Here is a 26,910-nt window from a genome sequence, read left to right on the forward strand (position 1 = left end):
CCAGAAACCTCCCTGGTACCTAGAACTGAGAGGGCCTTGGAGATCACTTAGTCTAATCCCCTTATCTCACAGGTGAGGACACTGTGAGGTGAGAGAATGCCTGCCCCAGGGTTGTTCAGTGAGTCCCTCCTCCCTTGTAATTGCTTCCTCTCCCTGCCAGGCAGCAACTGGGCCCTGTCTCACCTTCGTCCTCCTCTGTTGGGCTGACAAAGCCACGTCTCTCTTTAAACCCTCCTTAAAGAAACTGGGTGGACAGGAAACGCCTCTTCCAGAGCCGCTCCTGGTGAAGGTGGCTTGTGGAGAGGAGGCAGTATTGGTCTGTTCCCTAAGTGTGAGGGACAGTGTGGACACTTGCCCTGACCCCCAAATAGGCAGAGAGAAGCAGCACGGCGTAGTGGTTTAGAGGACAGATGCAGGAGCCAGGTGCCCGCATTCAAATCCCTCAGCAGAGGCTTAGAGAGGAAAGGGACAGGGGAGCCAGAGACTGAGAACAGCTCAGGTCTCTGCCCACTTATTAGAGGTGTGACCCTGGGCAAGTTAGCTCTCTGTGCCTTCCTTCTCTCATCTGTAAAATGGGAATAAACTGAGCTCGTAAATGTATAGGGCTTGGCAGAGTGTACTTACTATGGGCTATGTAAGTGTTGAAAGACAGGCAGAAAGACAGTAAAGAAAGGAGCCAACCAGGTGATTTAGACCAGCTACTGACAGGAGCCCAGTGTGCAGAGGAGGAGAAGGGCAAGCTTCTTTGAGGAAGTGAGTTTTCAGTTGGGTTGTGAGAGGTAAAGAGTCTCCCTGTCCCCAGACGTTTATTTTATTTGCTGTCTTGTTAGAAGTTCCAGAGGGTTTGGGAGATGGCGGAATTATGATTTCATTTCAGCAGAAGGCCTCATTTTATGTGGTGAGGAATGTAGCTGTGGATCTCCTGGGACCATATGCTAATCATTAACCCCTTTGGTCTTTGGTCTTCCCCTCTGTGCAGTGGGAAGCAAGTCTGGACGTTGTAGTACGTGGCACGGCCTCCTCATAGCCTGCAGGAAGGGGCTTCTGAACTCTCCTCTTCCTGCTCTGTCATGGAAACCAAGGCGGGAAGGACGGGGCCGCCCACGCGCTAAGGATTCCCTGGGTTCAGGAAAACAGAAGTAGACTTGGTTGGACAGTTAGTTCATTCTTTCACTTCTGAACGTTTGCGTTCTCGTGAGATGTAACTGGACCTACACCCTTCACATCCAGTCACTTATGGAGCTAGTTTTAAAAATTGGCCTGCGGGGTTTGGTCTGGGGAGTTCCTAAGTAGACAGCTGACCACAAGCACCGGGGCACCTGGCCCTTCTTTCGGTGTCTTCTCCTGCCACTCACCAGTGACTCAGGTGGTCCAGTAATTCTTATAGGCTCACGCTGGTTCTTTTTCTGCTAGTCGAGATGCCGCGCCAGTTCCCCAAGCTGAACATCTCCGAGGTGGATGAGCAAGTCCGGCTCCTGGCCGAGAAGGTGTTTGCTAAAGTGCTCCGAGAAGAGGACAGCAAAGATGTCCTGTCCCTCTTCACCGTCCCCGAGGACTGCCCCATCGGGCAGAAGGAGGCCAAGGAGAGGGAGCTGCAGAAGGAGCTGGCGGAGCAGAAGTCTGTGGAGACTGCGAAAAGGTTTGTCCCCCTGACTTGTGTGGGCCTGTTCAGACCCAGGCAGGCTGTGGGCGTGTGTCCTGGATGAGACGCTTTGTGTGAACTCGGCTGTCCTGGGAACTGAGTTTATTTCTTAACCAAGACTACTGAACTCACCTCTTATTCACTGAAGTGTGTCTTTGTTTGGTTGAAAAGATCACAAACCACTTTCTCTCCTGATGTTTTAATAACAAATCATGTGCACAAATACACACCGTTTCCAAATGACATTTCCATTTTCCTTCTGAAAACTCGAGGATTTCTTGGGAAACATGTTTTACTTCTTTTCATTGCTAATTAACAATGTATATGTACTTTGCACTGTTAATTAACTCAGCTCACTATTTGCCAGGTGGGGTGCTGGGCACTGGGGATGCATTAGTGAACAAGATAGGTATAGTCCCTGCTCTGTAGAGCTTACAGTCAGCCTAGACAGTAATTAAGTGACTGGACCACTTAATTGAAAAATGACAAGTTATGATAAGTGCTGTGTTAGTCAGGGTCTAACCAGAAAAGCAGAAACTACTTGAGTAATGGAAATAGGATTTTCATGCAGGGAATTGGTTACAGCAGGTAGAGAACCGAGGAGGCAAGCAGTGGGGAGAGAGGCAGCCCGGAGATTAGACACAGTAGGAAGCAGCCACCACCCCAGGCAGAGATACAGTGGAGAGAGGTGGTGTTGCTGGAGCCTGGGGTAGAGAAGTTGGAACTGTGGTAGCCTTGTCAGTGGAAAATGTAGCCTAGGGGGAGAGGCAACAGCTGCAGAGATGCCTCCCAAGGCAGAGATGGAGGCAGGGATACCTGGCTTTAATCCTTCTGGCATGTTCCAGTTTCCCCCAAACCTAGCCAGCAGCCAGCTGACGCATGGAGAGGGAGAGTCCTTTTTCAGACTGGGTTCTTAGGGAAGGTCTTTCCTAGGAGGTGACGTTGTAGCTGATGCAAGGGCATAAAGGAGCTAGCTCTGGGTAGAGCTGGGTGAGAGTCTTACAGGTGGAGCAGCCAGGACAGAGGTCCTCAGGGATCTTCAAGGAGGCCCATGTTGGGCAGAGGTGTGGTTAAGGGGGAAGTGCCATGACCTCCGGCTGGAGGGGTAGGCAGGGCCCAGATCAGATTGGTCTGTGCTCCCTGGCAAGTGGGGGGGTTAAAAAGTTTGTTCAGGTTTTTCTGTGAGATGTTACGGAAAAACCCGAATAAACTTTTTATCCAACCCAATAGTTTGGATCTTTGTCCAAGTGCATTGGGAAGCCCTCACCCTTTTAGCTTATCTCACCTGGGAGAGCAGAATTAAAGAATAAAAAGCTTGGAGAATGTGTCTGGCAGGGCTGTAGCTGGGTGCCTGGCTGGCTGGCATACTGCAGACCCCAACGGCTAACGTCGTAGAACTTGGGCTTTCTCTGCAACCTAGTCCATCATCAGGTCCTTCCTAAGGTACCGCCTTATTTTAAAAGGCAAGTCCTTTCCTTTCTTGGTAGGACAGAATTTCAGTATTTCCTTAACTTTTTTTGGCAAGTAGTAAAACGTCAAGTACTTGTATGAAGGCAAGAACAGAGGTTCATCATCCAAAAAATAAGTGTTTTCCTTCCTCTGAGGGGCTGTGAAGTGAAGGGGTCGTTGGTGCCATCGGCCAGCTCTGAGTGCCAGCCTTGTGCTGAGTGAGGTGGGGACAGGTCATCCCTGGAGGGTAAAGAAGAGGCTGATGGGGGAGACCCCGGTCCACACTACACTGACTGAACAGAGGGCTAACTTTATGAACTGAATGGTCTGCCGGCGTTCTGTGTCTTAAGAATTGAGCATTTTGGACCCTTAATAATGAGAAGGAGTCCTGGCATTTTGTATTACTAGAAATAGGTTTCTGAGGCCAGTTTCCATTACAGAGCGACACTGGGCCTGACGTCTTCAAAAGAGAGTCTTCTCTTCTTATCGATGCCCAGGCTAATGGCAAAATAGAAGCCTTCTTACTCTAAGTCTAAACGATGCTCCGTGGTTTCCAGAAATTCCTCTGCAAGCTCATCTCCAGAAATTTTGCTCCTTCCCTACTTGTTAGGTTGTGATGGTCTTGGTTTGCATCTGTCTGCCCCCTTTTTTTTTTTTTGCGGTATGCGGGCGTCTTACTGTTGTGGCCTCTCCCGTTGCGGAGCACAGGCTCCGGACGCGCAGGCTCAGCGGTCATGGCTCACGGGCCCAGCCGCTCCGTGGCATGTGGGATCTCCCCAGACCGGGGCACGAACCCGTTTCCCCGGCATCAGCAGGCGGACTCTCAACCACTGCGCCACGAGGGAAGCCCTGTCTGCCCCTTTTGACTGGAAGCTCCTTGAGGACTTTATTGGGCTCCCACCGGATCCCCAGGATCCAGCCCAGGACTTGGCCTGTGTTGGTGAGCAGTGGATGATGTGTGGCAGAAGAAAGACATCCTGTTTCTCCACTGCCACCACAGATGCTACCTCGGGGTGGCCACGGCTGTCTGGGCCACTGTGTTCTACCACTCCCTGGTACGCTCTGTGACCTTGGGCCCATTAGGAAACCTTTCTGTGCCCCAGTTTTTCATCATCTGTAAAGTAGATATGGTAAAGAGCTACTTTCTTGGGGTGTTGTGGGGCATGAGGGAATTAACATGCGCAAAAGGCTTAGGGCAGTGCCGGGATCACAGGAAGCCCCACGGAGATGTTAACTATTTGTCCAGCTTCCTGCGGCAGAGATGGGCAGCGACAGCGGCGGCTGCTTCCTGTGGGCTAAGCGGTGCCCTGTGCAGTTCACTTTCATTCTTTAAGCCCCACATGAAGCTTATCAGGTGCATGTTCTTATCTCCATCTTGCTGATTAGGACACATTGCCCGCAAGTGACAGGGCAGAGACTCAGATCCACGTCTTTCGAAGGTAGGACCCCACACTTCAACCACGAGGCTGTCCCACCTCCAGTCAGGGCTGGGGTCCTTGCTTCCACGAGAAGACACTGGAATGACACTGGGGGCTGCTCCCCAGGCTATAATTGCCAGCTTCTGAATGAAATGGAGGGAAAAGCTGGACCGTAGCTCCCTGCTGCCCACTGGCTTCTTTTCTGCCAGAGGACAGCTTGGTCCCTAGACTGCCTGTCAGATGTCCCAGCATCCTCTGGAGCTGTGCACCCCCAGTTTTATCTTTCAGCCTCGCTGTTCAGTAGAGGCACCGTTATGCAAATATTCAGATGTGAATCGTTTGGAGGAGGAACCCTCTCTGCAGCTTCCTCTTTGTCTCTGGCTGCTCCCTGACATTCTAGAACCTAAATGCTCATATGGAGTCTTCCTGCCACAGCCAGGCGCTGTGCTGGGCTTTGAGGATGGAGGGCGCTACATACAAGAATCAGAGGGTGACCCCTGCCCAATAGCCAGTGAGGAACCTGGGCCTCAGTCTAGGCCCACATGGAGATGAATTCTGCCAACCACCTGCATGAGCTTGGAAGTGGATTCTTTCCCAGGGTCTCCAGCTAAGAGCCCAGTGTGGCCAGCCTGGGTTTGGCCTTTCGATACCCCGGACATAGAGCCCAGCCGAGCCCGCGCCAACGTTTCACCTACAGAGCTGCGAGCCAGCAAGTGGGCCCTCTCCTTGGGCTCCGTTTAGCTTTTCCGGTTTTCTTAGAGACGAGCTTTAGTGGTTAGCTCTGGTTATTCCAAGCCCTGGCCCATCTGTTGTTAAACCCGTCCCTTATCCCTGCGGAGTCCGAGCTCCCAGCCCATGTTCATGTGTGACAGTCTGGGGCTCATCTGAAGACCAAGGTTGGAGCCGTAATGGATGGGTTCTGGCTTCCTCCCTGGGGCAGAGGAATATGGACTTTCCTTGCACAAGTCTGGTGGGCTCTGGCTCAGGCAGCTTTCTGATTGTGGTGTTTTTTTTTTTTAAACTTTCTTACCTGTTTCTCACCTTAGATGTCACCTTGCTTTTCCTTAGCAGGACTGGTCATCAGGCGGCCTTGGCTGAGGCTTGCAGGGGTATAGTTGGCATAGAGATAAAAACAGTGACCTGGCAGACGTGTGGGTGACACAGAAGCCAGAGTCTCCCAGGGTCTGGCTGACCTTGTCAGAACAGGAGAGGGAGCCCAAAGTAACGGCTCTTCCTCTAGGTGCGAACATCCAAAAGATGCCAAAGTGGGAACCTCATTGCTCAAGGTGAGTCTGCCTCTGAGGAATGATTGACAGACATGAGTTGGTATCTTCCTTGGAATTGGATGCTTGACTCAGCTCCGTGTGATGGATGGATGGTGGGCTGGGGAAAGCCTAGGCTGGAGGTTCCTGGAGTCCAGACTGGGTTTCCTGAACAACTCAGTGCATCTGTTATGTAGGGTTGGGGTCAGGGCAAAGACAGACTTCTGAAAAAGGGCCGCCCGCCTCCACTTTCCAGGTCTAAACAGTCTTGTCCGCAAAGAGGTGATAACACATGTGGGCAGATAAAGACCAGAGAGCCATGGCAAGCAGTGGGTATATAGACAGGGCAGGGAAAGATTGGTCATTCCTGAAAAATCAGCCGTGGGTCTGTGAGAAGAGACCTGGCCAAGAGCCAGGAGGAAGACAGCCGCCTCCGGGGAGTCATAAGGTCGGTTTGGAGATCAGCTGATTTCTCCACCCCCTGTAGGTGTCGCCAGTGCCTGGAGAAAAGGAGGGGTTCTAGGGGCTCTGGTGGGTCACGGTTGTCACTGAGTCCTTCGCTGGTGGCTGTAGGCCCTGGTTGTGCTGGGATAGTACCCAGGAGGCTGCTGGGCCCTGTGACACAGGAGGGCAAGTAGTCAGCTGGTTGCTGGCATTGGACATCACTGGGTGGCAGTGCTGGGGAGAGATGTGGGAGAGGGGAGCGCTGATGGCCTCACCTCCCTGCTGTTTAACTGCCTGGAGATCCTAGGACTTGGGGTGGTGTCATTTGAAACATTACTGATTAGTTAATGAGGAAGGTGAGGGTTCACAAATCAGCATTGCAAATAAGCATGAGCTTGTGGCGTTTTAAACCAACCCTGTGCTTACTTCCCCAAGAGTTTGTGAAATCGTCTTTTGGTGCCAAGGCGACAGGTCCAGAGAGACCTGAAATTGATGCTGATCAGTCCCTTTCCCATAACAAAGCTACAGATCTGTGCCTGCCCCAGCAGCGGCCAGGAGGGCACATGCCAGGCTAGAGGAAGGAGCAGCTGGGGTGACGGTACCAGGGAGGTGGGAAGCTAAGGGCTAGCTGCACCTTGCCGTGACTTCGTATAAGCCATTTCCCATCTCTGGTCCCCTGACTCTTCCTTTATGAAAACAGGAGGTGGGACTGCTTGATTGTCACAATCTCTTCTGGCTCCAGTGCCCCAAATTATTAACTTTGTGAAGTGCACTGTGACTGAGACGGTTCATATGCTGGGACTCAGAGTTTGGCTTATCTGAAGACAGCATGGTGGTTGATTCGACATCGTGCTCACCTCACCTGCCCTTGGTGTTAGACCCCTGCAGGGTGGTCTGCCCTCTGTCTCCTGAGACATTTGCCTACTTGCATGTTCCACGCGCCCTGCAAATGCAGGCCACAGCAGTTCTTAGTGGCCGCAGGGAGGGGTGTCTGGGATATTGCATGCAGAGAGACGAGTGTGAGAGGACGGCATGAACGATTAGAAACTTCTTCACGGTAGGACCAGCACTGCTGATGAATCAGAGCCAAATCCTCCTGCCATGTCCGTAACAGAGACTCTTCATCACTCGCCCCAGTTCGCTGCTTTCGTTCACTTTTCCTTGTCCTCGACTTTTAGAAAGAAAAGTTTTAAGATGATTCGGTCCCAGTCCCTGTCTCTGCAAATGCCGACGCAGCAAGATTGGAAGGGCCCCCCGACAGCCTGCCCAGCCGTGTCTGCCGCAGCTCCTGTGCTCCCCGGAGCCCCTCCCCAGCCCGCACCCGCGCCCTATGCCATGCCTGAGTTCCAGCGGGTCACCATCAGCGGAGACTACTGTGCTGGGGTAAGGCGTCTCTGCAGGGGCTCTGTGAGTGTTGTATGTGCCAAAGCTGGGGTCCCGTGGGGTCACGCCCAGCCCTGAAGCCTGGCCTGGTCTGTGGGTGTCTGGAGGTGGCAGGCAGGAGGCACAGGAGCCTGGAGAGAAGGAGGGTTCTAGGCGAGGTAGCGGGTGTGTGTCTAGGGCGCTGCTCTCCCTGTGAGGAGGGCCTAGGGCTGCAGGTTGGTATACCGTGTGGCCCGTAGGTTCCATATGTGCTCTGGGCCCAGAAACACTGCTCTCTGTCCCTGTAGCCCGTGGGGGACGGTTCCAGCTTGGGCTCTTTAGTGTTCCCAGATCTTGAATGGATTAAGTCCTGGTGTTGATTGGTTTGTGCGAAATCAGTTATTGCCGATTCAGCTCCTCCTCTGTGCTTGGACTCATGTCCTTACATACAGGCTAGACCAGCCAAGCAGGACAAGCAGGTCTTGACAAGAAAGCGAACAAGCTTGGTTTGCACCAAGTCGGTTAACTCAGTCACTGAAAATGTGCTCCTTTCACCTGGTTGGATGATGCATTTTTATTGCTTGTTTCTTGAAGAGAAGTATCACTTAGTGCCAGGTTTGGTTCCATCTCCCTGGCCCTCAACCTGCTACCCTCAGTTGGCCTTGTTATTCTGTCTCTCTTCTTTTTTAACAGTGGTTTTAGAATATATAGTGTATCTGAGAAAGCAAAGTGACTTATTACTCTTCTATACATTTTCTTCTAGCTTAAAAAAATTTATTTTTTGAGCAATAGAAAATCCTTGCATTTGGCTTAAAATTTAAAAGGTACAAAAATTATATCAGTCCTCTAGCCACCCGATTCCCCTCCTCAGAGGCAATCCTTGGTTTTGGTTTCTGGTGTGTTCTCACATAGATGGCCTGTGTACCTACAGTTTACTATGCCCATGTAGTTGATTTATTTACTTTTACACAAATGGCAGTTACTATACATTATACTGAGCCTGGGTTTTTCATCTAACAGTGCATCCTGGAGATAATGCCATATCAATACATCAAGAACTTCCTTGTTGTTTCTTTTTTACAACTGCATAGTATTCCACTGTGTGGATGAACCATACCTTATTTAAATTCCTTTCTATGCATGGGAATTTTGGTTGGATTGGAAACAACACAGGCCTTGTCTGGAGATACAGCATCCTGACCAGGAGTCCGTGGTGTCCACCCAGCCTCTGGCATGTGGGCAGAACAGTGGAAGGGGAGACTAGAGGTGGGTTGACAGCCAGCTGAAGTGGGGGAGGGCGTTGGCCTGGTGCATTAACTAGCTCCTTTCAGTCAGTCTCCTGCTTGGCACATTTTAGGGCATCGAGCCCCTGAACTGGTGAGTGGTCCCTAGAGAGCCACCGGTCTATGAGAGGCAGGCTGACCTTGCAGGTCGCCTTGGCCCCCAGTGGGTCAGCCGCCAGCCATGAGGCCTGCAGTGCTTACAGGTTGGCTGGTCTGCTGGGACTCTGAGCACGTCTCTGATACCTCCAGCTGTGGCCTGAGCCCCTTGCCCTGCTGAGTCCCTCAGTCCTGCAGACAGAGTATTTGGCTTTATTGTTGGCAGGGACATATTTGTGTCTACGGTGTTGTCCGCTCACCTATTCCTGTTGCTCTCCTAAGCCATCAGAAAGTGTAAAATGGAATTAACACCCCCTCATGGGGACACCTGGAGTCAGGAAAGGAGAAGCTCCTTCCTTAACAAGAAGCAAGGAAAAAAAAAAAAAAGTATAAAAACGTGCATGGGAAAGATGTATACCAACTTCCTTCCTCTGAGGATGGAGTGGGTGGAGGAGGGCAGAGTTTTAGCTGTTATCTGAGATGATTTATTTATGTAAACATATAAGACATCTGAAACAACAATAAAAAATATTAAAATTGTTAGCTCTGGAAGGTAGATACATGGGCGTCTGTCATGTTATCTTCAGTGCTTGTCTGTAGGTTTACAACATTTCAAAACTAAAAATGATTTTTTTTTTACTAAAGCAGAGGGGTCACGGTCCAGGCCCCAGCCTTCCGGCTCTGTGCTCCCTCTTGTACCTCGCTCTGCTGCATCTCATATCCCCTCTTATGAATGACTGTCTCCCCCAGCACGTTCAGATTTCTTCCACACCTGTCCTTCCCAAGAGACAAAGATTAACGAGCCCACTGGAAGGTGGGAATTTATCTCATTTATCTCTGAGCGTGAGGCAGCTCTGGGAAAGCAGAGCATACTTGGGCTTTGGGACTCAGATCAGGGTCTGAAGTTTGACTTCCTGTGACTTATCCTCTCTGGGTCTCTGTTTCCCCAGTTGTAAAATGGGTTGCAGTGAGGACCAAAATGAAATCTACGAAAAGGGTCTGTCCCATAACACACGAGTGCTTGTTGACGGGGTGAACGGGGGTGATTACCAGAGGAATCAGAAGCCTGGGGTTGGCAGAGCGGCAGACTGAGCACACAGAAGTTTTTGTCTTTACCTCCGAAGAAACCATGTATTTTCTCAACTGAAAATGATGCTAACCCTGATCAGGGATACGGTCCAGGCTGTGCTCTTCTTGGGCCAGGGGCAGCAGCAGCTGGCTTGTGGTTTAATCAGCCGCACTGAGGCTGGCCTGCAGTGTGCAGGCTGGGGTACCTGCCTCTCTCCAGCAGCCCCAAATCTCCTCCTGTGTTAGGGGACCCCAAGACCCCTGCTGGGTTCAGTGATTTGCCGGGAGGACTCCTAGGACTCGGCGCAGAGAGCTGTACTTAGGACTAGGATTTATTACAGGGAAAGGCTGCAGAGCAAAGTCAGCAAAGGGAAGAGGTACGTGAGGCAGAGTCTGGAAGAGGCCAGCAGCAAGCTTCCCAGCAACCCCACCCAGTGGAGTCACCAGAACGCTCTTAATCCATTCAGCATTGAATTGTGACAGCATGTGTGAAGTGTCATCTACCATGGAAGCTCATTAGAGACTCAGCAGCCACGGTTTTCACTGGGGCTGGCCACACATCTGCAGAGCACATCCCTCAGTTCCAGACTCCCAGAAGGAACTTGGGTGTCCGGCATTAACTATGGTATTTGTACAAACCGTTCAAGCACAGGGAACCACTGGGCCCACAGTGGTGGGAATGCTCCCCAAACCCAAGTTGCCTGCTGCGAGTCAAGGGCTAACCTTGTGGCAGGTCTTGCTAGGTCAGTGGTCTCAGGCCTGCTGTGTGAACCTTTTTCTGCAGATCACCGTGGAGGACTATGAACAGGCCGCCAAGAGCCTGGCCAAGGCCCTGGTGATCCGGGAGAAGTACGCCCGGCTCGCCTACCACCGCTTCCCACGCACCACGGCCCAGTACCTGGGTCACTGGCGGGCAGACGCTGCACCTCTGGAAGAGGGCCTCCCAGGTACGGCGCTGTGGCTGCAGGTGGGCTTTCAAGCAGGGCATGGCCCGAGGGTTGGTGAGGAGGTTTTACTGGTTGGATGTATCTCCCCCAGATGGTGTTTTAAGGGCAGAGCCCTGGTGTTGGCTTCTCCTACATTGATTTTTTTTGCTGGTTTCCCCAAGGATTGATTCCACGTGCACTGTGTGCCTTGCCCTTGGTTGAGCTGTACAAGTTGAGAGAGACAAGGCAGGGGAGGGGGTGAAAGACAGTCCCTGATCTTGGGGGTCCTCCAGGGAGACAGGCAGCCTCATGCTGGATATTTAAACACAATCAGACAGTAAATGCCAAATTGGTGGTGAGGTGGGTGGCGTGTGGGTAAGTAGAGAGGGTGTGTTCCCAGGGCAGGGAAGTTGGCTCTGGAGTCCAACATACCTGCATTCTGATGTAAGCTCCACCACTGTCTTGGGCAAGGAAGGTATTTCTCCAAACCTCAGTTTCTCAGTCTGTAAAGTGGGAATACTAATAATATCTATCCCTTGGGCCAGTTGTGAGGATGAAACGAGAGAATGCACGTGAAGTGGTTGGTGCAGTTCTGGCATCTGGGGAGTGATTGGTAAATAGGAGTTACGTTGATGCTGTGGAGTTTGGGGAAGGAGGGATCAGAGAAGGCAGGATGGTTTCTGGTGGAGTCTGTTTGGCCTGTGAAAGACCCAGGAGCAGTAGAGGCTGTAAGTTAACTAATATGAATGAAGACAACAGGAAACCTCGATCTTGAAAGTTGGTGGTGGGGGATCGGATGAGGGCCTGGTGGTCTGTGCCAGCACCCAGGACCCTGGCTGCCCCCTCGGCGGGGAGTTGGTGCCAAGATGTCTCCTGTCTCTTGCTTTCCTTGAAGCTCTGAGACCTCGACTTTGGGCATCTGTTACTACCTGGGGCCCTGGGTCAGTCTCAGCCCTCCCAAACCCGTTTCCCTGTCTGTCTGAGGGAAGTTGATCCCACCTGCTCCAGTGTTGGCAAGCGCAGGCAGGAATGACTGTCGAAGGTGTACTTTATACAGAACAGAGTCCCCGGGGGCCCGGATGTGAGTGTGGTGACGTGGAGGCAGTGGTCCCCCCAGGCCTCTGGACTGCGTGTGTCTCACAGGCACTGGCACACATCAGGGACTCCTGAGCTGGCCTGTGGCCATGCCTGAAGTGTGTGTGTGGGGCATCAGTTCCCCACCCCCGTGCTGCTTCAGCCCCTGTGATGCCTCACATCTGCTCTAGGGCAGTCTGTTCCGAGCACTGATGGGGGTCACCCAGGCAGCTACTCCGCCTTCGTTCCTTCCATTGATGAAGATTCCAGGGTTTCCTCCTGCCTGGGGTGGCAGCCAGGCAGCTGGACCCTGTGCGGAGTTGGCTGATGTGCAGAGCTGAAGCCCCCAGTTGTACTCCTGCTCAGCATAACCTGTTCCTTGGCCAGAACAGAGCTTATCGAGAGCCAGGAAGACCCACTATGAGAGTAATGAGAATAATGCCCTACGATGTATTACTGTTTAGAAAGCATCTTCCTCTACCTGCTAGTGCAGCCCTCACAACAGCCCATTAAGGCAGGGTGTCATCCTCAGGTGAGCAGACAGGTTCGGGAGGTAAAGTCGTTTGCTCCAAGTCGTAGCTGGAAAATAGCCAACAGAGGCATTTTCTGGCTCCTGTGGGCTAACAGCCCGCAGCTGTAGGGACAGACAGCTCTGTCTCTGGGGGGGGACGCGTTCCCTATTCTGTGCTTATTTGTGGAGGGGATGGCTTCTCCATCTAGCCCCTTAGCCTCCCTGGGCTCAGGAAGATGTGGAAGGGCAGGAACAGTTATTCCCACCGGGGCAGTGCCAGGTTCTGTCTGTTCTCTTATTAGGAGAAGACACAGCTGCCCTTTTTCATAAGCCTCGTGTCCTTGAAGTACCCAGGAAGCTGAAGCTCATTTCAGTTAAAACAGTAAAGGGCCAGCCGTGTGCCAGGGCCCGTTCTAGGGAATGGGTTCACAGCAGTGAACAAAATGAACATATACTACCCAAGATAAAGAAGAGAAATTATTTTACATAGTGGCAAGTGCTGAGGAGACAAAATAAAGCAGGGAAGGGGATATGAGATGTCGGGGGCAGTGGGAGTGGTTAGGTTTTAGATCAGACAACCAGGGCAGGCCTCGGTGGGAACGTGACTTTTTTTTTTTTTTTTATTGCGTTACGCGGGCCTCTCACTGTTGTGGCCTCTCCCGTTGTGGAGCACAGGCTCTGGACGCGCAGGCTCAGCGGCCATGGCTCACGGGCCCAGCTGCTCCGCAGCATGTGGGATCTTCCCGGACCGGGTCACGAACCCGTGTCCCCTGCATCGGCAGGCGGACTCTCAACCACTGCACCACCAGGGAAGCCCGGAATGTGACTTTTGAGCCCTGTGAGCTCCTGAGGTGAAGGGCACTTGGCCGTCACTCAATCCTGTTTTGCAGACTTCCACCCTCCCCCACTGCCCCAGGAAGACCCTTACTGCCTGGATGATGCTCCCCGAAACCTGGGCTTCCTGGTCCGCATGCAGGGGGGCATCCTCTACGTGTACGATAACACAAAGATGCTGGAGTGCCAGGAGCCCCACAGCCTGCCCTACCCGGACCTGGAGACCTACACGGTGGACATGAGCCACATCCTGGCTCTCATCACCCACGGCCCCACGTAAGCCCCCCAAGTCTGCCTCTCTTTGCAGGGGTGCTATCCTGTAGGAAGGGACCGGGAGAGGCCTCTTGCTGTGGGCTTCTCCTCAGCTAAACCACCCCCAGAAAGAGAGTGGTTTCCCCTTTCCCCAGTGCTTTGTGGGTTTCTGCCACAATCTTCCTTCACAGGCTGGCATATTCTTAAAGTTGCTACTACCTGTCCCTTCTGCACGCGCAGGTGTGGGGCATCTGCTTGCCGCTGGCCACCTGTGCACCTTAAAATGGCGGTCACTCCTCCCCCCAGGCAGGACGGCAGCCTTGCAGAGAGTTACCAGCCTAGGGCGTTACTGCAGGTGGGGGAGTGTTGAAGACTGTTGCTTCCTCTGTTGGCTTTTCTGTGTTTCTGGAGGGGAGAGTGCAGGGAGCCTGGGAACTTAGCCACGACCCCCATGTTGCCTGTAGGCTTGGCTCGAGCTAACCTGGCAGGGAGCTGTCTTCCTGGGCCCTCGCTTCTTGGTGAGCACTTAAGCGAATCAGCAGTGGAGGCTCAGCCTGCCTGGGCCCTGAGCCCCTCTGACAGCGGCTGTGCTGTGAATACCAAGCCAGGACTGGGGTCCGGGGGAGGGGGAGGAAGCTGGTCACGGCTGAGGGACTTATCTCTTGCCCTGCCTTTTGGGGTTCGCTGGAAATGGGGTGATGCCGTGTCTGAGGTGGGAGGATGGGCCCCGAAGGGATGGACAGAGTGGGTCTTGGTCCTCGGTGATCTGAGGGCAGATGTAAGAGCTGGGAGGGGAAAGGGTAGTTCCCGGGAGCTTGCCTCAGCCAAGGAGAGCAGGAGCTTTGAGGGGAAGCCTTGGGGATGGGACTGCTCCCCACGTGTGTGAGCAGTGGCTGTCCTGCCCGGGAGGCTGTCAGGGCGAGTCCCGCTGGGGAAGGGACTGGGTGATATGGCCTTGGGAATCCCGTCCGACCCAGACTCTCCCGTGCTTGGCTCTGGGGCTCATCCAGTTGGTGCTGGTGCGGGGCCGGCAGCTGCTCTTCATGCACGTCCCAGTGACGGGGCGCCAAAGGAGCTGTGTGTGTTTGGGGGCCACAGGGAAGCAGGGTGGCCTGGCTTGTGATTGAAGGCTCCGCGTGGCTGAGGACACAGGCACCTGGCAGTTGGCTGAGAATAGTGGGTGCTCCCACCTGCAGTGGCCTTGCCAGCCGGTGGGGACATCAGTCCTTGCAGAGATGGTAACAACACCCCTACATTTCTAGTCTGCCCATGATACAGAACATCCTCCCCTCATCCTGAAGCCTCAGAGTTGAGAAGTCTTCAGGTCTCAGGGTTTGGGGGATGTCATTTGGTCACAGGGTGGTTCTCTGCAGCCAAGGTGGGCAGGTCACGCCTTAGGGTTTGACTGTATTATCAATCTTTTGGGCAGAGGTGAAACTCTTTTCAAGGAGTAAAAGGTGGCTGAGGATAGATGGGAGGAAGGAAAGACGGAAGAGCTGAAGGAGGGAGATCTTCCTTGAGTGTCCACTCAGCTGAGTTGGGCCCTTCACACACATAAGCCAGTTTAACCCTTGTTTCAGTCTTGGGCATTGCTGGCTCCATATCTGTTCATGAGAGACAGCAGCTTGGGATGAATTGCCTAAGCCCGTAAGGCTAGAAGTTAAGGAACCTGTGTGGGGTTGCAGTCAGCTCTCTACTGCCCCCATCGACTCACATGGCTGTGGTTCCACACTTCAGCTGGGTCTGCAGAAAGCAGGCCCCTCCGTACCCCTCCCTGCTCCGTCCTGACCTTCCGCCCAGGGGTCGGTCCCCGCAGACACTGGAGGTCTCCAAACTGGAGAGCTTGCTGTGCCTTCTCCTCAACTGTGGTTTCTCCCCCTTCCCAATCTGCAGGAAAACGTATTGTCACCGGCGACTGAACTTTCTGGAATCCAAGTTCAGCCTTCACGAGATGCTAAATGAAATGGCCGAGTTCAAAGAGTTGAAGAGCAACCCTCACCGAGACTTCTATAACGTGAGAAAGGTGCGTTAGCCGGCCGGTGTTCAGAGCCGGTGCCCTAGCCCGTCGGGCTTGGCCCCCTGCGTAGCCTTCCTATGTACAGAGGGAAGACTGGCCAGTTGCCTTCCGTGCGGCAGGCCACGCCTCAGGTGGTACTTGGTATGACATGGTGGAAACCTTTGTCCATGTTGTGTATCTGTTGGAACGTGCCCTCCTCCTTGAGAAATAGGGCATGGCCTATTAAGTGGTTATAAGAGTGGAGACCAGCCTACTTTTACAGTAGAGAATGTATTAAATTTATCATGGATCAAGAAAAGCTATTAAGACCTCTTTGGACTTGGGAGTTTGTGGCCCTGCTTCGTTCTGGATGGGGTGTATTTAAGGAAGAGCATCCGATGTGCCCCCCTCTCTGGCCTTCCCCTAGAGTGGAGAGCACAGGGCCCGCAGCCTGCAGGGGCCGCAGTCGGGGCCGACGTGCAGGTTAAATGATCACGGACTTCCGCTTTGCCATTTTATTCCGTGTGATTAATATACAGCGAGCATGAGATCAGTGCCAAGCGTGGGGCCTTTGATGCCTAATGAGAGTCACTTCCTGTCCACAAGCAGTTCCCAGCCTGTTACTGTTAGTGTGATAGGTGTGTGACCGGGGTGTCTTTCAGGGAGAGGCCAGGACTGAGGTGACTTTGAGTAGGAGTTTGCCAGGCAGAGGGCTGGGCAGGGGGTGGAAGTGATGGCACAGCAGGTAGAGGGAGCTGTGGCTACAAGCAGCAGCAGGGGGAGAGTGGCCTGAGACAGGAGGGAGCGTGAGGGTGCTGGCACAGCTGCAAGGGGTGCAGTGTGGCTGGAGCTCAGGGGTGGGGGCAGAGGCTCGTGGCAGGCTGTGGGGAGTGAGCCTGCAGGTGTGGGTGAGGTTCTGGATCACGCAAGGGCCCACAGGTTTGTCAGAGGCAGCAGGGAGGCGGGCGGGGGTGTGGCGCTGCTCTGGGACAGAAGCTCCGGGAGAAGGGTGGGGTAAGGCTATGCCTGGAGGAGGGGTGGCCACATCTGAACTGAGTCAGGGCAGGGTTGTCATGGCCACAGGGGCCTCTGTCCCAGTGCCACCCTCTCCCTGGGGTCAGCTTTGACAAGGGAGGGTAGGCCAGAGGAGGTTGTGTCTCCTCTGGGGAGCCCAGCTCAGGCCTCCCTGACCCCCTGCCTGGGAGCACTCAGCAGTACTACGTGGACGGCCTTCTCCAGCAAGGCCCCGAGGTCACCTCTGCTAAGCTGCATCCCACTTGGATGGGATCAAGAGCCTCCAGAGTGCAAGTTAGGCTTCTGCTCCTGGGCTCTGAGGCTCATAGAAGAGTCTCGGGGATTTCCAGGCAGAGGTGAAAGGATGTGTGTTAGACACCACCTCCGTGGCATATTCACCTTCAAGCACCATCTCTTTCTTCTCTGTGATCCTCAGGTGCTCAGACAGCTGGGTGCCTCAGTCATTAGGTCAGCTCCTCTCTGCCCTGCCCGAAGGAACCCTACAACGCCCAGATGGGTGTCCAAGAAAACTCCTTGCCCAGCCCTGCGCAGCCCTGCCCTCTGCCCACGTGCGCACTCTAGGCCTGACTGCACTGGCTCCGACACTGTCTGCTTCTAAGGCGGGGCCCCAGTGGGTGTTTGCGCTCTCTGGCCACCATGAGGGCGAGAGTCCTAGGGGGCAGGGGGCGAAGGGGCTGTGGTTACATACCAGAGCCCATCCTCGCGTTCCCTGTCAGTCTGGGGGTTCATGTGCTCTCTGGACAGAGGTGGCCTTGAGCCCCGTGCTCTGACACAGTGGGCTGTTCTCTGGCACCACAGCTATCCATAAACGCACGTCCAGGTCAGGCTGTGCCTGCCCTTCCCTACCTCCTGAGTGCTGGCTGCTTCATCTTACCCTGGAAGCCTGTGCTAGGGGAGGAGAGCTGACTTTCTGAAGTTCAGGATGGGCTGGGAGGTGGCCTCCATACTTCCAAGTGGCTGTCAGTGTCACGGGGGCAGGCCAGGGTCCTGCTCTGAGGCAGGAGCTGTGCCTGGCTGTGGGTCATTGTGGGCGGTACTTGTGAAATTACCTGCAACATCACATCAGGTCATGGGTTATGGCACCATGAGGCCAAACCAGCAGGACTGTGTAACTGAGATGACTGTTTTCTGCTCAGAGCTGAGTGTGTTCGCTACTTGGGAGTTGGGTAAGATTAGGCCTTACCCACTTCGGTTTAAATGTCATATCAGGGATAGCAGATAGGTTTCGTCTTCTGTGCCAAACTTGACCACCTGGGAGCGGCTACCTGAGGCTACTCCCGAAGCTTAGTGAAGAGTGCTGTAATTGATTACCGATGTTTGCCACAGGGGTGGAAATAGTCAGTGTTGGCTTAGGGGCCGGGTATTGGCCAGCCCTGTTTAGAAACTCTACTGTTTGTTTAGACCCAGGTCTTAGATGAAAGCAAGGAATGCTCTTGGGTCTTCTGGTGAGTTGAAAATGCTGACCTCCAAAGACAGGCTCTTTTACTTGTTCCTAAAATAATCACCTTGGTAATTTTGAAGTTTGGATCAGATGCTTCCCGGATTATCCAGTTGTTTTCCTCCCTCATCTAGTGACTCCCGGGGATGAGGACAGGCTGCACCCCCTGCAGTGTGTCATTGCTATGCTAGAGGACAGCAAGAAAGCCCAGAATGTGCTAAGTCATGCTGAGGTAGTTGAGCCCAGCTGTGTCCAGATGAGATTACTCCAGCTGACCTCCGCTTGTGTGTCCCACATGAGCCCAGCCCATCCGTGTTGTGTCTGAGCCTGTGTACTGCGCTTTGGATGACGTTTTAACTTTTGGTGCTTCCTTTCTCTGATGCCTAGTGGTCTGTCTTTCTGGTAGGAGTGGCAGGATTAAGGGCAGGAAGGGCTCTGACGAGTGAGTGATGTTGGTCAGTGATATGGGCTGGCTGATTTAAAAAGCTCACAGAGGTTCAATGGATCGGATGTCTGGTTTGGCATGACTTGGAGATGCCTGGCCAGCTGTGAACAGCATTCTTTGGCCTGAGGTCAGCCGCCTCCTCACCCCAGCCCTGGCAGAGCGCCCAGTCAGCTGCAGCAGGGACTGCAGAGTGTGGGCTGGCAGCTGGCAGCACCCTGGTCAGTGAGGCTGCTGCCACCCTCCTGGGGGTACCTCCCTCAGGCCCCTTGGGCTCATGGAAGGGGGTCAGGATGTTCACTGTGACTTCAGGCCATCCCTCAGCTTAGCCAGGGCTCCGTTTCTTTAGGGCTAGTGGCTGAGAGGAATGCTCTGAGGGTTCCAGAGAGGTCAATGGCAAGTGTGGGATTTTGTGGGGCATTAGGTGGGTCCTCAGGTTTCTATGAGGTTGTGGATATCATCGAAACGATTGGAACCTCCCACACCTGTTCATTGGTCCATTCATCCATCCATTGATTCAACATCATACCAGGCTCTGGGGTAGGCACTGGAGGCTTAGATGCATCAGACATGGTCCCTGTCCTTGAGGACTGAGCTCCCAGTCTAGTGATGAAGTAGACAGAAAATTATTAGATCAGATTAGAGGACATAAACAGTGACGGGAGTGTCTGTGCTAGAGTCCCAGGTTGGGCAAGGGAAAAAATGATCCGTTGTGCTTGGGGGATCAGGACAGGCTGCCACGTGGAGGAAGTCGTGGGAAATTTCCTGGTGGATGGATCGGTGGGGAGGAGGGAAGGCATGCCAGGCTGAGGACACGCGGTGTTGAATAGCATGGCACCTCGGGCACCTGTAAGTGGGGGCGTCCTGGCTGGAGCAGAGAGCAGGGCAGTGGCAAGGTGAGACTTAAGGCTTGAAGTAAGCCTTGAATCTCAGGCTAAGGAGCTTGGGCTTTATCTTGAACACTTGGGGGCACTGATGATTTGTTAACAGGGATAGTGGCTGGATCTGACCTACATTTAAAAAAGATCTCTTGATGCTGTAAGGAGGGGGACTGGGCAGCAAGGCTAGACGGAGGAAGACCAGTTCCAAAGTCTACGGAGAAATGGGGCGGGGAATCTGGCGTCAGTGCAGGTGCTGAGGCTCTGCACTCCACACCGAAGCCTGGATGTCCTGGCTCCTGTTGCTGGGGGGAGGTGGCCCAGCTCACGTGCTGGGGGCCACTGTGTTGCAGGTGGACACGCACATCCACGCGGCTGCCTGCATGAACCAGAAGCACCTGCTGCGCTTCATCAAGCATACGTACCAGACGGAGCCCGACAGGACAGTTGCCGAGAAGCGGGGCCGGAAGATCACCCTGCGGCAGGTGTTCGACAGCCTGCACATGGACCCGTACGACCTCACTGTGGACTCGCTGGATGTCCATGCGGTGAGTGAGCTCGGCCAAAGGGCCTCGTGCAGTCCTGGCAGGGGACTCAGCCCCCTGGAAAGGAGCCAGGATTGGGCTTGGAGAGAGGCTGGCCATGTAGGCATCTCTTTTTCTTCTAGCCGTGGATGATACGGAACAGGGTTCTTGGCCTTTCTGATCAATAGAAATTGACTAGAGGCTAGACAAGAAATTTAGGCAAGGCTTTATTGGGGACCCTGCTGCAGCAGGGGGGAGCGAGAACAAACAGCTTCCCTTGCGTGCTCCCTCCCTGAGTGGGGAGTGAGCTTGTACCTTATATGGGGTAAGGGTAGGGATGTGTCCCGGGGTCGGGCGGGAGTGGTGGCTTGGGTGGTTTGCCCACCCCTCTGGTGGTGTTGAGTGCAGGGGGCATGCTCAGTACCCTGCTTTTGCTTCCAACACCCTGTTTTTGCTCCAGGCTCTTCAGAAGTGGCAGTTGGGTTTTTTGGTCTCTTTGTATCTTTTGTCCATAATTTGCCCCAACTGTGCATGCACACAGTTATTTTTAGTCCCATATAGTTTCTTTGCATTTTGCTGCTTGAGGAGACGTTTGTCCAGGTGCAAGTACTGTAGCACTGCAGCAAGGAGTCCCAGGTCCCAGCCTGTCTCATGGGGACTGTGAGAGGTAGTTTGTCCTCAGAGAGTAACAGGGCTGGGAACAGCCCTGGGACAGGGGAAAAGAGTGTGTGACTTGGTCAGAGAGGTCCCTGTTCTAATTCCACTTAGGAGTTGTGTGCCCTTAAGCAACTCATTTAAGCTTTTATTTCCTTGCTTATAAAATGGTGACTACCATGTGCCTTATTGACATTACGAAGTTATTAAAATACTACCTGATGTTGCAGCTGCTATAGAAAACAGTATGGCAGTTCCTCAGAAAGTTAAATATAGAATTACCATACATTCTAGCCATTCCACTCCTAGGTATGTACCCAAAAGAACTGAAAGCAGGGACTAAAACTGTTACTTGCACATTAATGCTTATAGCAGCATTATTCACAGTGGCCAAAAAGTGGAAGCAAACCAAGTGTCCATCAACAGATGAATGGATACATAAAATGCACACACACACTGGAATATTATTCAGTCCTAAAAAGGAATAAAGTACTGATATCTGCTACATCCACGGATGAAGCTTGAACACATTATGATAAGTCAAAGAAGCCAGACACAAAAGGACAAATACTGTATGAATCCACTTGTATGAGGCATCTAGAATAGGCAAACTCAGAGACAGAAAAGAGAATGGTGGTTACCAGGGTCTGGGGGAGCTATTGTTTAGTGGGTACAGAGTTTCAGTTTTACAAGATGAAAAGAGTTATGGGGATGGATGGTGGTGATAGTTGCACGGCAACGTGAATGTATTTTATACCACTGAACTGTATACTTAAAAGTGGTTAAGAAGGTAAATTTTGTGTTATGTACATTTCACCACAATAAAAAAATCTTAAACCAGACACTGAATGAGGCAATGTGGAGAAAAGTGCCTTATGACGTCTAAACGGTAATAGGACACACATTATTACTGATGGTTCAGTATTTTCGGCTCACTCAGCCAGCCCTGCTCCTGGAGGCATGAGGCCCTTGATCCTCCTTTACAGAGGGCCTCGCAAAAGGACCCCAGTGCTGGCTGAGTGAGGATGCATGATCCTGGCCCTGGGACTTTCCAGGTTTTCGTGCAAGAACTGACACAGAAGGTATCTTTCAGTGTGGCTCACAGAGGCCACCTTGTAAAGGCCTGGAGGGGTCATGTGTGTGGTGGCTGCAGAACAGCATGGTGATCTGGCTGGTGTCCCTTCTCCCCAGGGCCGGCAGACGTTCCACCGCTTTGACAAGTTCAACTCCAAATACAACCCTGTGGGGGCCAGTGAGCTCCGAGACCTGTATTTGAAAACTGAAAACTACCTGGGAGGAGAGTACTTTGCTCGGATGGTCAAGGTGGGTGAGTCTTGGACCTCTCCAAGCCCTCCTCGGATTCCTGACAGCATCTGCATTCATGGGGTGGGGACCCCGCAGGGCCTCCTGTCCTCTTTCCCCTTCGTGAATCCCCGTCCATCCACCATCCAGCTCAGGCGAGGTGCAGGTGCCTGGGTGTCAAGTGCTGTGGCCCTGGCCGCTGACTCCCAAGTGTGCAGGCTGTGCTGTGTGTGGACTGTGCTGACTGCAGGCGAGAGGAGGGGGAGGGTGTCCACCACTGGCCCAACTCTTGGCATCCAGGCTTGCTGCTCTGTGTGTTTGCAGCCTGCACTGGGTATAGGTTAGCCCCATTTGGAGATGCTTCTGCTGTCTGGCCTGGTCATGTGTGTGACTGTGCAGGTCCAAGGCCTTCTCCCCTAGGAAGGTGGAATTAGTGCTGATGTGGCAGCAAGGGGATGTAGATCAGGCCTTCTGAGCCCAGGAGCAGGTGGCTGAGGGAGCTGCAGGATCTAGCAGCTGGGGTGCTCTGGGCTGATCTGAGCTCTTCTTGGTGCCAGGAGGTGGCCCAGGAGCTGGAGGAGAGCAAGTACCAGTACTCAGAGCCACGGCTCTCCATCTACGGCTGCAGTCCTGAGGAGTGGTCCAACCTGGCCCGCTGGTTCATCCAGCACAAAGTCTACTCACCCAACATGCGCTGGATCATCCAGGTGCCCCGGATCTAGTAAGTGAGGCAGCTGCTGTCTACCTGTGTCCTCTGGGGTTGCCAACCTGTCCCACAGGAGCTGCTGAGTCTGTGTTGCTGAGGGACAGGGCCTGTTCCAGTGCCAGCCTAGGCCTCTCTGCCCCAGGGATTTTCCTACAGGGCGGGGTGGTTGGCAAAGACGTCCTTGTGACACTTCAACTCTGTTCTTTGAAGAACATACATGTGCAGAGGCCTGGTAGGAACTACTGCCCATCTTCTTGTCACTGTGGTTTGAGGATGGGCTATCCTTTTGGGTGAGGCCCAGGGTCTGAATGACCTGATGTCGGGGGGCGGCCTACACTGCTGGCCCTCTTCCTGGATATGACTCAGACCACCACTGTCCTCTCCAGTCTGGCCAATGTGGCCCCTGGATGGGCCTGGGACACGTGGTTTAGGGGAACTGAGCTGAGGGGAGAGAGTTGGATCAGCCTGAATCCCAGCGCCCCACTCCCAGATTGGCCTCTAGCTGGAGAAAGCTCTCTGATGGGTATGGGTAGGTGTTGAGTGTGCCTCCAATGCCTAGTGTTGCAGAACTTGGCGAGGAGGGGAGGATCTGTATTGGAGCCCTACCTCTGAGTCTACCCTGGGTGTTTAAATGGGGATCTGTGCTGCCTGAGGGATGGGACTGGGGAGGCTGGTCTCTGATGGGCCAAGGGGGCTGTTGGGTCCACCTTGATCAGCAAGTCTCCGCTTTCCCCCAGTGACATATTTAGGTCAAAGAAGCTGCTGCCAAGCTTTGGGAAGATGCTGGAGAACATCTTCCTGCCCCTTTTTGAGGCCACCATTAATCCTCAGGATCACCGAGAGCTTCACCTCTTCCTCAGATATGTAAGCGTGGGTGGCGCCCAGGCAGTGTGCCCAGTGAGGGAGGGACGAGAGGAATGCCGGGGTGGGAGTGGGGGGTTGGGTCAGCCTTCCCTTCTAAGATCCTGTCACTGGTGTGCCCCAGGCATGAGGCGGCCAGCCCAAGAAGCTGAATTTCTAGAATAATGAGCCTGCTCCTCTGGGGCAGCCCTGCGGGCATGGGTGGGGTGCTGGGAAGGCAGCCGTGAGGCAGAAAGACTGAGGAGTTAGTTCCTGACCAGGTGGGGCTGGAAGGACTGGCCTCTGTCCCAGCTGTAGCCTCAGGTTGTTACAAATGCAGACATTTCAGGCTCCTGCTTTTGCTTAGAAACCAATGGTCCTCCCACCTTGTCTGGTTAAGCACACAAGCCCCACAAAATATATTTATCTGGTTAGTTGTGGGAGAGGGTGAGAAGGGTGGAAGAGAGACTTAACCAGAAAGGGCATCAGGGGGGCAGGAGCTGGTCCCGCCCCCTGGGTGCCCAGAATAGAGTTGGCTGCAGGTGGTGAGAAGCAAGTTCAGTGCCTGGTAGAGTTTATGGGGATGGTTTCTGACAGTGAGGGAGGTGGGGAAGATACCAGAGGGCTGGGAGTGGGGGAGGGAGGGGTGACTGAGTGAGTGTGTGTGTGTGTGTGTGTGTGTGTGTGTGTGTGTGTAGTAGGGGTTGGGGGAGTTGGGGGGGTGCCAGGAAAGTTTGAAGGGGCTGAGGGACGGCACTGAATTTATGTCTTAGACAAACACCATGCAGGCTGTTGTGTGAAGAAAGGCCTGGAACAGAAGGAGCTGGAGGTGGGGGGCGAGGCGAGAGTCAGGGGCCTGCTCCAGCAATGGAGGCGTGCGGGGGCCTTGAACAGCAGCCGCAGCTCACACTGATCACTCGCGCCCTGCTCCGGTGATCCGCGCCGCGACGTGAGCTTGCTTCAGCCTCACGGTCGCCCCCCGTGACATCATCTTGTAGGTGTTACTAGTAAGCGGCATGATTATGTGCTGCTGTGTGTTAGACACTGTGGATTATCTCACTTAATCCTCACGACCGTCCTGTGAAGCTACTAGCTCCGATTTACACATGAGGAAGTGAAAACTGAGAGATCACAGAGCTAAAAAGGGGCAGAAGTGGAATTCGTACCCAGGTCCCTGGCCCAGGTGTTGTCATCCCCACATTAAGGAAAGTGAGACGTATACAGACGGTGGGCAGGGCCCCTGGGCGGGCATGGGCACGGGTGGAGAATGGATGGGGCCTGGGCACACCCTGAAGGTGAGCAAGGGGAAAGAGTCACGGGGGGCCTCCTGGTACCTGGCTTTGTTGGGGAGCAGATGGTGTGCCTTTCAGAGGACACTGCCAACTATGGGGGGACAGCAGGCTTGGGGAGGAGGAGTTGGGGTTTGGACATGTTTTGTGCTTGAGGCTACGGGAGGCCCAGTTTGGGGCCCTGCGTTAGCAGAGCCCAGGAGAGGGGCTGACACTGCCCCCATGCTGGGCCCCCAGAGTTCAGGTGCAGTGTGGAGCTAGTGAGCGCAGAGCAGAGCGGAACTCGAGGTCCGCCCTGGCACCCAGACCTGTCCAGGCCGTGCTGAGAGCTGCAGTGGGACCCTGTCATTTCCTTTGACACATAATGACTGTGACAGGGAAGATTCTGCCAAGTCCCTCGTGGTCGCTTGCTCCTCTGGGCCCCTACTGCCATTTCGAAACAGGCAGACTCAGCCGGTCCTTCAGGGGCCCCTTCCCAAAGCACAGCTGTGGCTGAGGGACAGGAGCAAAACTGCCCTGCATGCTGGCTGAGAGCTGGGTCCTTGCAGGTACATCCTCCATCAGGGCCTGACCTCTGGGAGCAGGTGACAGGAAGCCTGTGACTCGGGTGGGGCCCTGGAGGTGTAGTGTGGGCCCCAGCTGAGGTGTAAGTGTGGGGGGAGGGTGGGCATCTCCTGAGCTGCTCTGACCCCAAGAGCCATGGCTCAGCCTGCCAAGGGGCCCTCTTGGATGGTGCACACCTTGGCCTGTTTGAGAGGCATCCCAGCTGGCCACACCTGGGACATCATGGCCACCCTAGGGCATCCTCCACCTACAGCCCCAAACAGTGCAGACCCTGAGCCCGTTTAGGCTCAGAGCTGGTCGTCTCATGTCGGAAAGCTCCTTAACTGGCCCTGCTTTGCTGTCAGCCAAGCCCTCCCTCACAGGGTCACTTGAGTATTAAGTTAGCTGATGTGTGGTAAGTGCTTCAAGCAGGGCCTGACATACAGTAGGTGCAGGGGAAATGCCTGTCCCCTTCCCCCTCACAGCTGTTGTCACCGCTGCTGTTAGCACAGCCTAAGGATGGGAGGTGAGTATAGCTGCCTCACCGTTCACCTGGCCTGGCCTGAGCTTCCCTTCACTGTTGCCACCACACAGGGGCTTGGCGCTCTCCAGACTGACTTCCCGGCTACCTCTGGAAGCCCCGGAGGGACAGACTGGGGCGCTGCGCCCACTCCCTATCCCTGGAAAGAATGGGGCTCAGGCAGGCCAAATGGGGCTCAGGCAGGTCACGGGGTCCCCAGCTGAGGTTTCATACCTGAGAGGCCTGGACTCCAACGCCTTTAGCAGGCTCACTTCAGCTGTACATATACTAAGGCCTTTGGCAGCTCGTCTGCCCTGGCTTGACGCAGGACCCCTCCTCCTGCCCAGGTGACGGGGTTTGACAGCGTGGATGATGAGTCCAAGCACAGCGATCACATGTTCTCAGACAAGAGCCCCAGCCCGGACGTCTGGACCAGCGAGCAGAACCCGCCCTACAGCTACTACCTGTACTACATGTATGCCAACATCATGGTGCTCAACAACCTCCGCAGGTGGGTGAGCTGGCCCCTGTGCACACCTCAAACCAGGGGATGCTTCTGAGCTCACCCCACAGGGCACGTACCCACAGGGCTACACACACGTGCAGGCGTGCCTGCTGCCACAGATACGATCACACATACAAGGCAGCCAGACCCCATGCCTGGACACACGTCCATACACACACTCACCAACACCTACATGGGTGCACGTCTGTCCCTGATATGATAGACACAGGACCTGCTGATACACTTTCACTAACCTCCACGCCAGTGGTGTTCACACGTGCGTCTATCCATTCAGTGAATCACAGTACCTGCCATGTTAAGGCACCGTCCTGGGCACGGGACACATAATAGGGAACAAAACAGATTGCATCCACATGCTCATGGAGCTTCCACCCAGTGGTCTCACGCCCAGGCTCCCCACAGCGCACACATGGAGGCGAGGCCCACGAGGCAGGATGCTGAGCCAGTCCCTCTCCACACGTCTAGCGTCCTCCCACCCCTGCTGGGCCACGGGGCCTCAGAGCTCAGCCTCAGCCAGTGCTAGTTTGTGGGTGTGGAAGTTTTGAGGGGGACCATGATTGAAAGGAGACGGCCAGGGTTGGAGCCCTGGGCTGAGC

The 26,910-nt window shown here is 54.1% G+C and overlaps 1 protein-coding gene across 1 annotated transcript in view; it reads left to right on the forward strand.

Moving 5' to 3' along the window:
• The first annotated feature begins 1,418 nt into the window (after positions 1–1,418).
• Positions 1,419–26,910, forward strand: part of AMPD3 (adenosine monophosphate deaminase 3) — a 30,287-nt gene continuing 4,795 nt past the window's right edge. Inside the window, exons 1-10 of the mRNA XM_065881400.1 lie at positions 1,419–1,639; positions 7,394–7,598; positions 10,809–10,971; positions 13,426–13,645; positions 15,515–15,644; positions 19,764–19,958; positions 21,780–21,911; positions 22,448–22,611; positions 23,334–23,460; positions 26,136–26,299. Of these exons, the coding sequence (XP_065737472.1) occupies positions 1,419–1,639; positions 7,394–7,598; positions 10,809–10,971; positions 13,426–13,645; positions 15,515–15,644; positions 19,764–19,958; positions 21,780–21,911; positions 22,448–22,611; positions 23,334–23,460; positions 26,136–26,299 (1,721 nt within the window). The remainder of the gene's footprint in view (positions 1,640–7,393; positions 7,599–10,808; positions 10,972–13,425; positions 13,646–15,514; positions 15,645–19,763; positions 19,959–21,779; positions 21,912–22,447; positions 22,612–23,333; positions 23,461–26,135; positions 26,300–26,910) is intronic.

The sequence above is a fragment of the Phocoena phocoena genome, chromosome 8, assembly GCF_963924675.1.
Source record: "Phocoena phocoena chromosome 8, mPhoPho1.1, whole genome shotgun sequence".
Taxonomy (NCBI): Eukaryota; Metazoa; Chordata; class Mammalia; order Artiodactyla; family Phocoenidae; genus Phocoena; species Phocoena phocoena.